Here is a 14,804-nt window from a genome sequence, read left to right as displayed (position 1 = left end):
CGAACCCGTGTCCCCTGCATCGGCAGGCGGACTCTCAACCACTGCGCCACCGGGGAAGCCTTTACAGTGTCAATTTTTAAAAACCTTTTATTTTGAAAAATTTCAAACCCCATAATGAAGGAGAATAGTACGATGAACCCCCAGGTACTCATAACTAGCTAGAACAATTATCAATATTTTGCCACAATTGTTTACCCTATCTCCCCAACATTTTCACATCCCAAACTAAATTTTTACCCATAAAACTTCATTTTAAATCTCTAACTTTTAATGTCTTTAAAAAAACCCCACTACAATGCCCTTACCACACCTAAGAAATTAAGTTAATATTGTTTAATATCCCATCTATATTCATATTTTTCCAATTATTTCAAAGTTGTTATGAGTGTTTGAATCAAGATTAAACAAGATCCACTATCCATTGCATTTGGTTGGTATGTCTTAATTTCTCTCATTGTGTAAGATTCCTTCCTCCCCTTTTCCATGCCATTGATTTGCTTGAAAAACTGAATAATTTTATCCTGACGCTATGGAAACAACTTAAGATTTTAATGCTGTGGGGTTCTTTCTTTTTGTCGTTAGACTATATCCCATTAGTAATGCACAGTAATATTACTATTTTAAGAGTTATCAGCACTAGCTTATGATATATTCAGAATACAGCTCTGCAAAAATTATCTGGATAACTGTTAAAGAAAAAGCAGGGCTTCCCTGGTGGCGCAGTGTTTGAGAGTCCGCCTGCCGATGCAGGGGACACGGGTTCGTGCCCCGGTCCGGGAAGATCCCACATGCCACCGAGCGGCTAGGCCCGTGAGCCATGGCCGCTGAGCCTGCACGTCCGGAGCCTGTGCTTCGCAACGGGAGAGGCCACAACAGCGAGAGGCCCGCGTACCGCAAAAAAAAAAAAAAAAAAAGGAAAACAAAAAGCAGTTACATGTTATTATAACAAACAAAGCTTCTCCTTAACGCTCCAGAATCTTAAAGTAATTCAATGATAATTTGTTTCTCTTTCCTATTACATATTTAAAAGTATTCTTTTTCTTATACTTTTCCGATTCAGCAATGAAATATATTGAATAGAAACTTTAAAAAATAAACTTTCAAATTAAAGGAGAAAAACGTGTTAAGAAGGTAGGGGCTACTGTAGGAAAATTACTGCATTGTGAGGAAAATAAACAAATGAAGCGATCAAAATTATGTAATATTTCTGTTCATGGTCATTAATTTTTTCTATGAAATGAAGGTCATATATTCAGATAACAAGGAGAAAGCACAGATTGATCTTTCAATTTTTTTTACTTGAGATTTGGATAGATCAGAGCTTTAAAAATAATAGTTGAATTATTGATCCAGAAAAACTGGATTATTAGTTTATAAGAAAATAAAACCACAAATACATATGTTATTCTTTGCAAATACACAAAACACTGAACAGGAATATGAGTATGAGAATAAGATTTCTCCTTAATTAGGGAGAAACTTGCCAGGTGATATCTAACAAGAGAAAACAGTATAGCATCACAGCAAGGCCCCAGAATCAGAGAGTTAGGAGAGATGCTTAGCTCTGCCATTTATTAGTTGGTGACCTTAGTGAACTCACTGAACGTCTATGAACATCTATTTGCTCATTTCTAAAATACCTCCCGTCATAGGATTACTTCTAAAATTAAAAGTGGTAAAATAGTGTATGATGCATAGTAAGTGCTTTTTTAAAAAGTTAGGGTAGGTATACTTGTAGAGCACTCTAATGAACTTAGAAAATAAAACTAGCAATAATATTTGAAGACAGTGAATTCCAATTTAAAAACATCTCAAACAAGATGTGTCATGTACTAGACTGCACACAAAGCATAATTGAGACAAAAGGTGACAATAAACAATCCATGCTTTGTGGAGTGTTCTTAGGGCTGAAGCTAAATCCTTTTCTGCGTAAAGAAATTTATTCTATGACCTTAAGAATACATGCAATGATGTGAAAGCACTCCTCTACAGGTAAATCGAGATAAATTTCTTAATAGGAATATATTCACAGATATAATGCTGGCATTTATTTTTCATTCTTTATCAGAAAGCCAAATCATTCTGATATGAGGGATATTCTTCCACTTTTCCTGCCTATGCTCTGGGATGCGAGACTGGTGATTATCGGTTTCAGGAACTTGAACTCGCTGGTCCCAGTATCTCCCCGCAGACACATCTTATACTGGTAGCTCTGGGACAGGGTCCCCGTGCCGCTGACGTCCAGAAGGTGGCCCGGAAAGGGGCCCTCGGGCACCGAGCAGCGACCCACCGAGGCCGCCCCGCCCCTCCTGCACAGCCGCACCGCGACGAACACCAGCACCGAGAAGAGGAAGAGCGACGACACCGACGCCAAGGCGACCACCAGGTAGACAGCGGGGCGGCCGGGGCCGCGTCCGCCAATTCCGCTTCCGGGGCCGGCAGGTAGGGCTGCGAGAAGCCGTCCACCAGCAGCACGTGCAGCGTGACGCTGGCCGACAGCGGCGGCTCGCCGTTGTCCTTGACCAGCACCACCAGCCTGTGCTTGGCCGCGTCGCACTCGCTCAGCAGCCGGGCCGTGCGCACCTCGCCATTGTGCGCCCACACGCCGAACAGCCCGGGCTCCGTGGCCTTGAGCAGCTGGTACGACAGCCAGGCGTTCTGGCCCGAGTCGCCGTCCACCGCCACCACCTTGGTCACCAGGTAGCCCGCCTCGGCCGCCCTGGGCACCAGCTCGGTGCAGGGCGCCGAGGCGTTCTGCAGCGGGTACAGCACGAAGGGCGCGTTGTCGTTGTCGTCCGCCACGAGCACGCGCACCAGCGCCTGGCTGCTGAGCGCGGGCGAGCCGCGGTCGGCGGCGCCCACGCGGAACTCGAACGCCCGCAGGGCCTCGTAGTCCAGGGACCTCAGGGCGAACAGGTGGCCGTTGTCCGGGTTGATGGACACCAGGGAGGCCAGGGGCACGTGCGGGTCGAGGGGCGGCAGCAGCGAGTAGGTGACCTGGGCGTTGGCGCCCGCGTCTCTGTCTGTGGCGCGGACGCTGCCGATGTGCAGGGCGGGGCTGTTGTTCTCGCGGACGGACAGGGTGTAGGAGGTCTGGGTGAAGGCGGGGGCGTTGTCGTTGACGTCGGACACCAGCACGGTTATGTTGTGCTCGGTTTTCAGCCTGGGGGTTCCCATGTCAGTGACGATGATGGTGATGTTGTACTCGGCTCTTTTCTCTCTGTCCAGAGGGCTATCGGTTACCAGAGTGTAGTAATTCTCTACAGATGGCTTCAGGACAAAGGGGAGATTGTCTTGGATGGAGCACACCATTTTTGCATTTCCCTGAATCTGTCTCGAATCCTAAAAACTGCTATGACTGTCTCAGGTGAGTTTTCTTTAATTGCTGTAGTAAGTGATGATATGAGTAGTTCTGGTGGATTGTCATTTATATCTGTTACCTGAACCACCATCGTCCATGTTCCAGAAAGTCCTCTGCCATCTTTGGCCTGAATAGTTAATGTATAAGTTTGCATTGCCTCATAGTTCAATTCAGCTTTAAGATGAAGATTGCCAGATGTTGGATTGATTTGAAACGTTTTGAGAATTCTTTCAGTAGCATAAAAAATGCATAAACTATTTCCCTGTTACTTCTGGTATCTACATCTCTAGCTGACACGGTGACAACCAGAGAGCCAACAAGGCTATCCTCAGGCACCTGCACCTTGTAGAGAGACTGTACAAATTCATGGGCGTTGTCAATGATGTCCAAAACCAGGATGCATACCAGGGCAGTTCCAGAGCTGGGTGGAGAGCCACCATCCAAGGCGGTGAGGAGTAAACTGAGCTCAGGCACCTCTTCCTGATCCAGCAGTCTATCCAGCACCAATTCAGGATAGATAATCCCCTCCCCACTATCATGGACATTAATGTGGAAATAGGCATTGGGGCTGATGGTGTAGTTTCTCAGGTTGTTGGTTCCAACATCTGAATCCTGTGCACTTTCTAGGAGAAATGCCCCCCCCCTGGAGTGGTAACTTCTAATATTTTCAAGGGAATCTCTCTATCTAGAAATACTGGAGAATGATCGTTGACGTCTCTGACCCATAACTCAGCACGGAAAATCTGAAGAGGCTTTTCCAGTAACAACTGGAAAGGCAGCACACAAGGCTCTGTGGGGCCACACAGTTCCTGTCGGTCTAATTTCTCATTTAGAAATAAATCACCAGTAAGCGGATCGAGTAGTAAAAATCCTGTGTTCTGGTCTGAAATGATTCTAGGTCCCCGGGCTGATAGTTCCCCCAACCCCGGGTCATTTGCTAGGTTGGCCAAAAAGGTGCCTTTTTCAGCTTCCTCTTCCACAAAATACAGTAGCAGTTCCCCGCTAGCCCAAGACACTCGCAGAAATACACAAAGAAATAGTACTTGCCTTTGCTGCACAGCACGCTCCACTCTGGCCTCCATTCTTTGTTTAACCAGTCTTCCAAAGACACTTTTTCTCGGCCTCGAGCAATTCAGAAATGGCATCAGCCGAATCCTTAGATATGAGCTGGATAATAGCAATGCTTGTGGGGAGGGATCCCCACTTTCTCCCAACACCTATTACCACGGCTTCCTTTCCTCGACTTTTCTAGTGTGGTCAGCTTTCCTCTTAACACTGGAATCTGCACCATCCTTTATGCGAATATTTTGTTCTCTTTTTAGCCTGCAGCGCCACCTTGCGTTTTGTGGATGTTACTCCCAATTTCAAGAATAGAACAAAAAGATGGCGGATTAAAGGAGCTGGAGTAGGAGTGACTTTTTTTCCCCTAGTGTCTTTGCTGTTTCATTTCATATTTTTCCTCAACTGGCCACAGTAATCCTAGTATGTAAATGCTTACATCGCATCCCTCTCTGTGAGTCTACATTCGAAGAAAAATAAATCAGTCTTTTTCCTTAATTTAGGTGCACAAAATTAAACTCTGGCTTCCCACCAGCAGTTAATCCTAAGAAAACCTCTTCCTGTTTTTAAGATTGATAGTAAAGAATATATAAGAAAATGAAGTCTCCATCAAAAAGTCAACATATATTGGTTGAGAGCCTTTTGTTTATTTGTAAACTGCTTAACAATAATGCTGTACACCCTTCAGAGTAACTGGCCTTTTTTCAGTTTCTTGTGAATTAAATAATCCTTCCAGTTTCAAGATCTTCACTCTTTACCCAAAATATTTTTTGGAACATTTTCTACCCCTCATCCTCCACCCTTCACCTGATTTAAGTATTATATATATGTTAGTGTTCACTTGACTGGTATTTCCAAGAGTATGCAATGAATACTCTTAAAATTAATAGTAGCAAGCAGGTGTCATTCTTGCCTTTGTGGAAGCACTCCTAGTATTTCATCTTTAACTATGATGGCTGATCTCAGTTTGGGGTAAATGCTCTATTTTTTGTATCAAAAAAGTTTTCTTATTTTTCTTTATTCTTTAATATTTTAGAGTAATTTTTGAAATCTGTTGAAATTTATTCCTTAGCTTTTTAATTCTTGAGTTCTTGATATAAATGATATTTAACCATTACATATTATTGTTTTAATGCACAGATGGATTTGATGAGCCAGCATAGTTTTAGGATTTTTCTGGCCCTTGCTGCTCTGTGTGTATACATGAATGTGTGTGTTTAATTTCTATGGTTTTGGTATTAAACTATCCTGGCCTTGTAGTATGGATTAGGAAGCTTTCTATCTATTTTTATGCAACAGAATAGTTTTTATAATTATATTATCATCTGTTTCTACATGCTTTATTACAACTTGCCTTTTAAATGGGTTGGGTTTGGGTGGTAAATCTATGATTATCTTTTCCATTTTACTTTTGGTTATTAATCTGTTCGGGTTTTGTTTCTTTTTAAAGTAATTTGTAGTTTATTTTAAAAAACCATTTATTTTATCTGGATTTGCAAACATTCTGGCATTATGTTTTCACTGCATTATTTATCTCTAGTTATAACTCTACTCTTATTAGTAATATTTAGTACTTTATCTCCTTTTTATTCTTTTTTTGTTTTTGGCAGTATAGGACATTTTTTAAAATTTTTATTTATTTGGCTGCACCGGGTCTTAGTTGTGGCACACGGGATCTTTAGCTGTGGCATGCGGGATCTAGTTCCCTGACCAGGGATCGAACCTGGGCCCCCTGCATCGGGAGCGTGAAGTCTTAACCACTGGACCACCAGGGAAGTCCCCTCCTTTTTATTCTTGAGGAGACTTGCAAGATCTCTATTTTACTGATGTTTTAAAATATACTTTTTTCAAATAATCTATGACATTGATTCAAAATCAAGTAGTACTAAAAGGTTTATAAGAAAATACAGTAGTTTTCTGCGCTTTCCCTCCTCACTTTCCTAGTTCCCTTACCAATAAGGAGACTTTTTTTTTTGAGGTAACATTCGTTTATAACCTTATATAAATTTCATGTGTACATTATATTTTGACTTCTGTATACACTATGGTGTGCTCACCACCAAAGTTTAGTTTTCAACTACACAGTTGACCCCCTTTACACATTTCATCCTACCCCTACACCTCTTCTCCTCTGGTGGCCACTACTCTGTTCTCTATATTTTTTTGTATTTGTTTTTTAATTAAAAAAAATTTTTTTTGCCATGCCACGTGGCACGTGGGATCTTAGTTCCAGGGATCAAACCCACACCCCCTGCATTGGAAGGGCAGAGTCTGAACCACTGGACTGCCAGGGAAGTCCCACTACTCTGTTCTCTATATCTATATGTTTGTTTTTGTTTGGTTTGGTTTGTTAGTTTTTTTTGTTTTTGGTTTTTTATATTTCACATATGAGTGAAATCATACAGTATTTGTCTTTCTCCCTCTGACTTATTTCACTTAGGATAATATCCTCAGGGTCCATCCATGTTGTAGCAGATGGCAAGATTTCATCTTTTTTGTGCTGAGTAGTATTCCATTGTATGCGTGTGTATCACATCTTCTTTATCCGTTTATCCGTCGATGGGCACTTAGGTTGTTTCCATATCTTTGCTATTTTGAATAATGCTGCAATGAACATGGGGTGAATATATCTTTTTAAATTAGTGTTTTCATTTTCTTTAGGTAAATATCCAGAAGTGGAATAGCTGCATCATATGGTAGTTCTATTCTTAGTTTTTTGAGGAATCTCTATACTGTTTTCCATAGTGGCTGCACAAATTACATTCCCACCAACAGTATATGAGGATTCCCTTTTCTCCATATCCTCTCCAACATTTGTTACTTCTTGCCTTTTTGATAATAGCCATTCTGTTGGGTGTGAGATGATATCTCACTGTGGTTTTGATTTGCATTTCCTTAAAATTAGTGATGGTTGAATATCTTTTGATGCGGCTGTTGGCCATCTCTTTGTCTTCTTTGGAAAATTCTCTGTTCAGATCCTCTGCTCATTTTAAAATCAGGTTGTTTTGTTTTTGCTGAGTTATATGAGTCTTTATATATTTTGGATATTAACCCCTTATTGGATATATGATTTGCAAATATCTTCTCCCATTCTTTAGGTTGTCCTTTTGTTTTGTTGATGGTTTCCTTTGCTGTGCAGAAGCTTTTTAGTTTGATGTAGTCCCATTTGTTTATTTTCGTTTTTGTTTCCCTTGCCTGAAGAGACATATCCGGGAAGAAATTAAGACCAATATCAAAGAGCATACTGCCTATGTTTTCTCCTGGGAGTTTTATGGTTTCAGGTCTTACATTCAAGTCTTTAATCCATTTTGAGTTGATATTTATGTATGGTGTAAAATAGTGATCTAGTTTCATTATTTTGCATTTGGCTGTCCAGTTTTATCCCATGTCCCCTGCATTGGCAGGCAGATTCTTAACTACTGCATCACCAGGGAAGTCCCACTTTTTTTTTCTTGAAGTTAATGATTGCCTTGCCTTTTCATTTGCTTGGTTTTCTTTAGATATGTCACCTATTCTTCTCACACTTCCAATTCCTCTCAGTACAATTTTCTGCATGGTCATTCCCATGTCTCCTGAGATATCAATTCTCCTTTAAATTGAGTGGTTGCTCCCTATGTCTGCTGCATAGGTCTCATCCTGGAACTTTCCTTTGCTATCATTCTTGGAATTCCCTTTGCCTTTTATTCTGATTGGGTTTCCTATTTCAAGGATTTTATTCTTCCTCTTTTTTGGTTTATTCTATAGCTTTAAGTGATCACATCCTCCAAGAGTTTCATCTGATTGAAGATATGTCAGGGGACTTGCTGATGATATCCTTCGAAATGCCTGTCTCTTGAGTCATACAGCTCCAAATTGGACTATACTGGAGACAAGTGTCATCCTGGGATCATCCTTCAACATCATGTGGAGATTCATTTTACTTGGTTTGCTTTGGTTTTTCTTTGTTTGTTTTGTTTTGTTTTAATATTTATTTATTTGGCTGCACTGGGTCTTAGTTGTGGCACGTAGGATCTTCATTGCGGCATGTGGGATCTTTAGTTGCAGCATGCGAGCTCTTAGTTGTGGCATGTGGGATCTAGTTCCCTGACCAGGGATCGAACCTGGATCCCCTGCACTGGGAGCATGGAGTCTTAACCACTGGACCACCAGGGAAGTCCCTCACTTGTTCTGCTTTGGATCATCTCTTTTCTCTTTCTTCTTACTTCCTCTCTCCTAGATTACTCTCACATTTTGATAGATATCTTCTAGTAGTTTCCAGAGAACGGTGTATGAGAGGTGAATTTTGTTGTGACCTTGAGTGTATTAAATTATCTTTATTTTACTCTCAAACTTGATTGTAAGTTTGACTGATTATAGAGTTTTAGGTTGGAAATAATTTTTCTTCAGAATTTTTTTTTTTTTTTTTTTTTTTTTTTTTTTTTTTGCGGGGTACACAGGCCTCTCACTGTTGGCTCCGGATGCGCAGGCTCAGCAGCCATGGCTCACGGGCCTAGCCGCTCTGCGGCATGTGGGATCTTCCCGGACCGGTGCACGAACCCGTGTCCCCTGCATCGGCAGGCGGACTCTCGACCACTGTGCCACCAGGGAAGCCCTTCTTCAGAATTTTAAAATATTTTGTCCATGAACTGTAAACCAACGTGTTTGTTAAGAAGTCTAAAGTGAATTTTATTTTATATCTTCTATATGAGAACTGTATTTTTAGTTCTTCTTGTAGTGTATTGTCATTGTCCCAAGCATTTGAAAATTAAACACTGATGTGTCTTTGTTTGAGCTTATTTTCGTCCATTGTACAGGACAATTGGTAAGCAGTTTCATCTAGGAAACTAATTTCCTTCTGCTCTTAGAAACTTTCTATTTTCTCCAATTTACCCTTTTTTTTGCTTTGCTTTGTTTTTATTTCTTTTTTCCATTGAGAAAAGGGTTTTAATAAAGTTTTTTTTATTAATTATATAACTATTTGGAAAAAGATAAAATTAAGATCTATTCCTTACACCTTACTGCTTTGTTTTTATTTCTATATATCTTCTTAGAAACTTTCTTGTTTTTTTTTTGTTTTGTTTTGTTTTTGTTTTTTTTTTTTGCAGTACACGGGCATCTCACTGTTGTGGCCTCTCCCGATGCGGAGCACAGGCTCCGGACGCGCAAGCTCAGCGGCCATGGCTCACGGGCCCAGCCGCTCCGCGGCATGTGGGATCCTCCCGGGCCAGGGCACGAACCCGCGTCCCCTGCATCGGCAGGCAGACTCTCAACCACTGCGCCACCAGGGAAGCCCAGAAACTTTCTTTTGGAGTCTCACTCAGGTGTCTGTTCTTGATTTAGTTTGGGAGACTAAAGAGCTCAGTAATAGTTTTGAGTGTGTTATCAGGGCTTGTCCATTCTGATTATTACTCTAAGGTGAACTGGGAGCTCTTGTTGGAGAAACCCCAGCGTCAGTGTGATTAGGTCTTTTCACTTGGACTGGTCAGATTCCCCAACTCTTTAAAAATCTCCTACCCAGGAGAAAAACGTATGGATTGAAAAGGTAAAGGATTGAATGGGGGAAGTGGAGTGTAGCCCTGCATTATTCAGGGTAGGTTAGGTTATGCTTCAATACTAAACAGTTACTCCAAATCTCAGTGATTTAACACAATGAAGGTTGATTTCTTTCTCACACTACATGTCCCATACAGTTCAGCATGGGACCCTCCTCACAGCTGTCAGTGAGGGATCCAGGCTTCTGGAGACTCCCATCTCTACAAAGGCTTTCATGATAACTATAGTGGGCAAAGTAAACGTGTTAAACCATGCACTGTCTCCAAAAGCTCCAGCCCAGAAATAATATATGTCACTTCTCCCATTTTAATGGTGAAATGAAATTACATAGCCACATGTATTTTATAGAGGAAATAGAATTGAAATTCTACCATGTGTCTGAGAGGAGGAGAACTGAAATATTTGTAATTGGTCCCAGTGACTAAAATAGCATTTTAACAATCAGCATTCACTGTTTAAATGGTCACCTATTTCCACTACCCATATTACCCCTGCCCTCAGTTTTGACTGTGGACCCTCTAATATGATGACTCTCTTTTCCTTCAGTCATCAGAAAACAAAACTCCAGACTTAACGCTAGGGATGGGAAAGTAGGTTACTCAATGACTGGAGTCAGGGAAAGTGATTTGACCATTAGAGATTTAACTGATTCTCAGGCAATTTTTACACAATTCTCTTTATTTGGCACCCTGTCATCATTTCCAGAGTATCTAGGGCTGATAGTTCTGATATCCAATACTTCTGAAAATCCTGCAGTCTAACCATGATTGGTTCTCAGCTTTTCCTACTTCAGGATGGGTAGTTGGTTTATCAGTTCTACTAAGTTATCCATCTGCTTTCCAGCTACTAAGATTTTTATCTGCTGTCTTATACCTTATTCTCTCCATCCTTGTAGGTTTATATTTTTGAAAATATCTCTTCACTTTTGTGTTAGTGCATTTTTAGAGAGAGCCAAATTAAAGGGACATGTCCAATCCACCAATTTATCTCAAAATACCCTTGAATTTTTCAGAGAAATAGACTTGTGTTTAATTGGTCAAATCTATGTGGTTTTTATTCTATTTAAGTAATTTATGCTTTTATATTTATAAATTCCATTTATTTTCTTTATTTTTAAATTGTTTTTCATGAATCCTGAATTGTTTGCTTAGCCTATTTGTTCGCAATAAACCTTGATTTCTAAGAAATGCATGTAAGTCTCACAGTTTTCTCTATTCATTCTTTGGTTCTTACCTTAAATATCACTTTATTTAAAAAGCTTACTATATCAGCTAGAATTATGTTCTATATAATTTCTATATATAGAAATGTTCTCTATAATTTTAGCCTGAAATAATAGAAAAACCCTAACAACAACTGCTTACACAAAATAGAATTTTATTTTTCTCTCATAAAATAAGGCTAGTGGCTGAAATGTACTGCATGATATCTGGGACCCAGTCCCATTCCATTTTGTTGCTTTACCATCTTCAGGACATGACCTTTACCTCACAGTCCAAGACAGCTGCCTAATATCCAGCTGTTACATTGCCATTCAGACCAGCAAATAGGAGAAAGGGAAAGCTGTGCCTTCCTTTTTATTTTTTTATTTTATTATTTTATTTTTTGTGGTATGTGGGCCTCCCTCTGTTGTGGCCTCTCCCATTGCGGAGCACAGGCTCTGGACGCGCAGGCTCAGCGGCCATGGCTCACGGGCCCAGCCGCTCCGCGGCACGTGGGATCCTCCCAGACCGGGGCGCGAGCTCGGTTCCCCTGCATCGGCAGGCGGACGCGCAACCACTGCGCCACCAGGGAAGCCCCTATGCCTTCCTTTTTAAAAGACTACTTCTAAAAAGTATTCCATGGCACTTGTGCTCATGTCTCACCGGCCATAACTTAGTTATAAGACCATCCCCAGCCACAACAGAAGTTGGGAAGTATAATCTATAGCCCACATATCCACATGGGCAGCTAAAAATGAGAAGTCTGTTAATAATAAATAATGGGAGAACATATATTTGGGTGAAATTAGTAGTCTATGTCATACCCACTCAGACCACAGCTGTAGCCCCCACTACCCACTAGGAGGAGATAGGATCAAATAAATTGCCTGATTGGATTGGTTTTTAGAGGAGCATATGATTGTATTTCTCCATATTGGTGGTGTGTTTTATTTATTTTTAAAATTTATTTTATTTATTTATTTATTTTTGGCTGTGTTGGGTCTTCGTTGCTGTGCACGGGCTTTCTCTAGTTGCAGTGAGTTGGGACTACTCTTTGTTGCGGTGCGTGGGCTTCTCATCCCGGTGGCTTCTCTTGTTGCAGAGCACAGGCTCTAGGCGCGCAGGCTTCAGTAGTTGTGGCACACAGGCTCAGTAGTTGTGGCTCACAGGCTTAGTTGCTCCACGGCATGTGGGATCTTCCCGGACCAGGGCTCAAACCCGTGTCCCCTGCATTGGCAGGCGGATTCTCAACTACTGCGCCACCAGGGAAATCCAGGTGGTGTGTTTTGTAGCCAAAAAATTCTTGTTCCACTGAAAGTTTAGCCCTCAAAGCAATTAAGTACTAAATTCAATTTCTGGGACAAGATCCTTTGAACCAGTGATGTTTCCCTAGTGTGCTATTGGCACCTGTTATCCATTCCTACTTCCTTTTACTAACTTGTTAAAAATTTAGGGTCTGCAAAGCTTAAAACTCCATTTTACAGACTCCTTTGAATTATTATTCTGGATGTAAATTAGGTTTTACCAGTGAGATGCCTTCACATGAGCCTTTGAAGACAGGCAAAGGTCATCTTCATGCTGTCATTGCTGCTGACCAACAGATCAGAAAGATGTGCGTGCTTGCAGCCAAGTCAGCATTTCTGTGTCCAGCCATCAGTTTCATGGGGAACTGGAGGCCATTGCGGCAGCTAGACACTATGTTCCACCGTGTAGTCACCAATTTTGGAGGTGGGAGAGGAGAGGCCTTTGTGGGAGTAACAGTTTGGGTAGTAGCAGCAGCAGCAGCTTCCTAATTTCTCTATGGCAACAGTGGTAGTATGCCTTCAAAACCAGTAGCTCAGTGCTGATTCTCGCTTCTGCTTGTCCAGTTCTTCTGATTTTGTAAGCAACTAATTCCCTCTATAAAATTTCTTTTATTTCCTTTAGTTAGATGTACGTAGAATGGTTTCTGTTTTTTTGTTTTTGTCTTGAACTCTGAATAATTCAGTTTTATACCTTCACTTGAATTATAAGGAATACGAGCTTCTCAATTAGAGTTTGTAAAGGAAAAGATGTAAAATATAAACTCTTAAGCAGTTAAGGCACTATTACCTTAAGCTAACACGTCTTGGTTTAAGAATAGGGAAGAATGAAAAATTATGGGTGCGCTCCTGAGAGACTAAGGATGAAAATGTTTAATAAATTTAACGTGTATATTTTTACAAAACAGAGCATGGTCTAAAAGTGAACCATAAACACTTTCTTTCACCCCTCACATGCAACATGGTAGATAAAAATTACTTTAAAAATTTAATTATCTGTGGATAAATAAGAAAAGGGCTCAACATCACATACATTTTAAAAGATGATAACTGGCTCACATTGTTTTTTCTTTTTGGCCACACCACTCAGCATGCGGGATCTCAGTTCCCCTGGCCAGGGATGGAACCCGTGCCCCCTGCAGTGGAAGGATGGAGTCTTAACCGCTGGACCACCAGGGAAGTCCTTGGCTCACATATCCTAAATGATGCATAGTTAGGTGAATGAAGCAAGTATCAAATAGTGTAAATAGTATATAAGCATTTTATAAATAAAATATTTTGTTAGTTTTTAAAAATACATTAATTTTTTTATTTTTGGCTGTGTTGGGTCTTCGTTGCCTGGTGCGGGCTTTCTCTAGTTGTGGTGAGCGGGGGCTATTTTTTATTGTGGTGCACGGGCTTCTCATTGTCATGGCTTCTCTTGTTGCAAAGCACGGGCTCTAGGCATGCAGGCTTCAGTAGTTGTGGCACGTGGGCTCAGTAGTTGTGGCTTGCAGGCTCTAGAGCTCAGGCTCAGTAGTTGTGGCACATGGGCTTAGTTGGTCCGTGGCATGTGGGATCTTCCCGGGCCAGGGCTCGAACCTGTGTCCCTTGCATTGGCAGGCAGATTCTTAACCACTGTGCCACCAGGGAAGCCCTTGTTATAGTTTTTAAGTTTATAAAGCCAGACAATAAAATAACAGATTGAAATTTATTCATTAATTTATTCAATACTCATTCATCCATAATTACTTCAGTATGTATTTTTCTAAACACAGTAGAAAAACAGCTCTCTCCATGAGGAGCTTATAATTTAATGGGGAAGGGAGATCATTGATTTGACTGGGCAGAATACCCAATGAATGGAACATTATATTCAATGGATTCAAAGAAAAAATAGCCTAATATGTCATTGAAATTATGGCAAAATTGAATCTTCCAATTGAAAAGACATTAGGCAGAGCTTTTTATTTCTGAAACTGATGAAAATTCAGATGAACCTCATGTGGAAAACAATAAAAAGTGATGGACAAGACTTTTAAAAAATCACTTTAGGGAATTCCCTGGTGGTCCAACGGTTAGGACTCCCCACTTCCACTGCCAGGGGCCCGGGTTGGATCCCTGGTTGGGGAACTAATATCCTGAAAGCCCCATGGTCCAGCCAAAGAATGAAATGAAATAAAATAAAATAAAATAAAATAAAAATCACCTTAAAATATTAAAGAGGTGAAAATAGCCTAATTTAAAAAAAATTTTTATTATTTTTTTTGCGGTACACGGGCCTCTCACTGTTGTGGCCTCTCCCGTTGCGGAGCACAGGCTCCAGACGCGCAGGCTCAGTGGCCATGGCTCACGGGCCCAGCCGCTCCA

The 14,804-nt window shown here is 41.0% G+C and overlaps 1 protein-coding gene and 1 non-coding gene across 2 annotated transcripts; both read right to left on the bottom strand.

Annotated features, from left to right (window-relative positions):
* Positions 1-2,064: 2,064 nt before the first annotated feature.
* LOC102992614 (protocadherin beta-7) lies at positions 2,065-4,443 on the bottom strand. Its single transcript, XM_024124903.2, is given in 6 exon segments — positions 2,065-2,109; positions 2,111-2,395; positions 2,398-3,329; positions 3,332-3,604; positions 3,607-4,003; positions 4,006-4,443. Coding segments are annotated over 6 exon segments (2,370 nt in total).
* A 1,679-nt stretch (positions 4,444-6,122) lies between these two features.
* Positions 6,123-6,195, bottom strand: TRNAR-CCG (transfer RNA arginine (anticodon CCG)). Its single transcript has one exon. It is a non-coding gene; the product is annotated as a tRNA-Arg (tRNA).
* Between the last annotated feature and the right edge of the window lie 8,609 nt (positions 6,196-14,804).

This window comes from Physeter macrocephalus, chromosome 8, assembly GCF_002837175.3.
Source record: "Physeter macrocephalus isolate SW-GA chromosome 8, ASM283717v5, whole genome shotgun sequence".
Lineage (NCBI taxonomy): Eukaryota > Metazoa > Chordata > Mammalia > Artiodactyla > Physeteridae > Physeter > Physeter macrocephalus.
The sequence above is the reverse complement of the archived record's forward strand: the minus strand, read 5'-3'. Positions and strand labels throughout refer to the sequence as shown.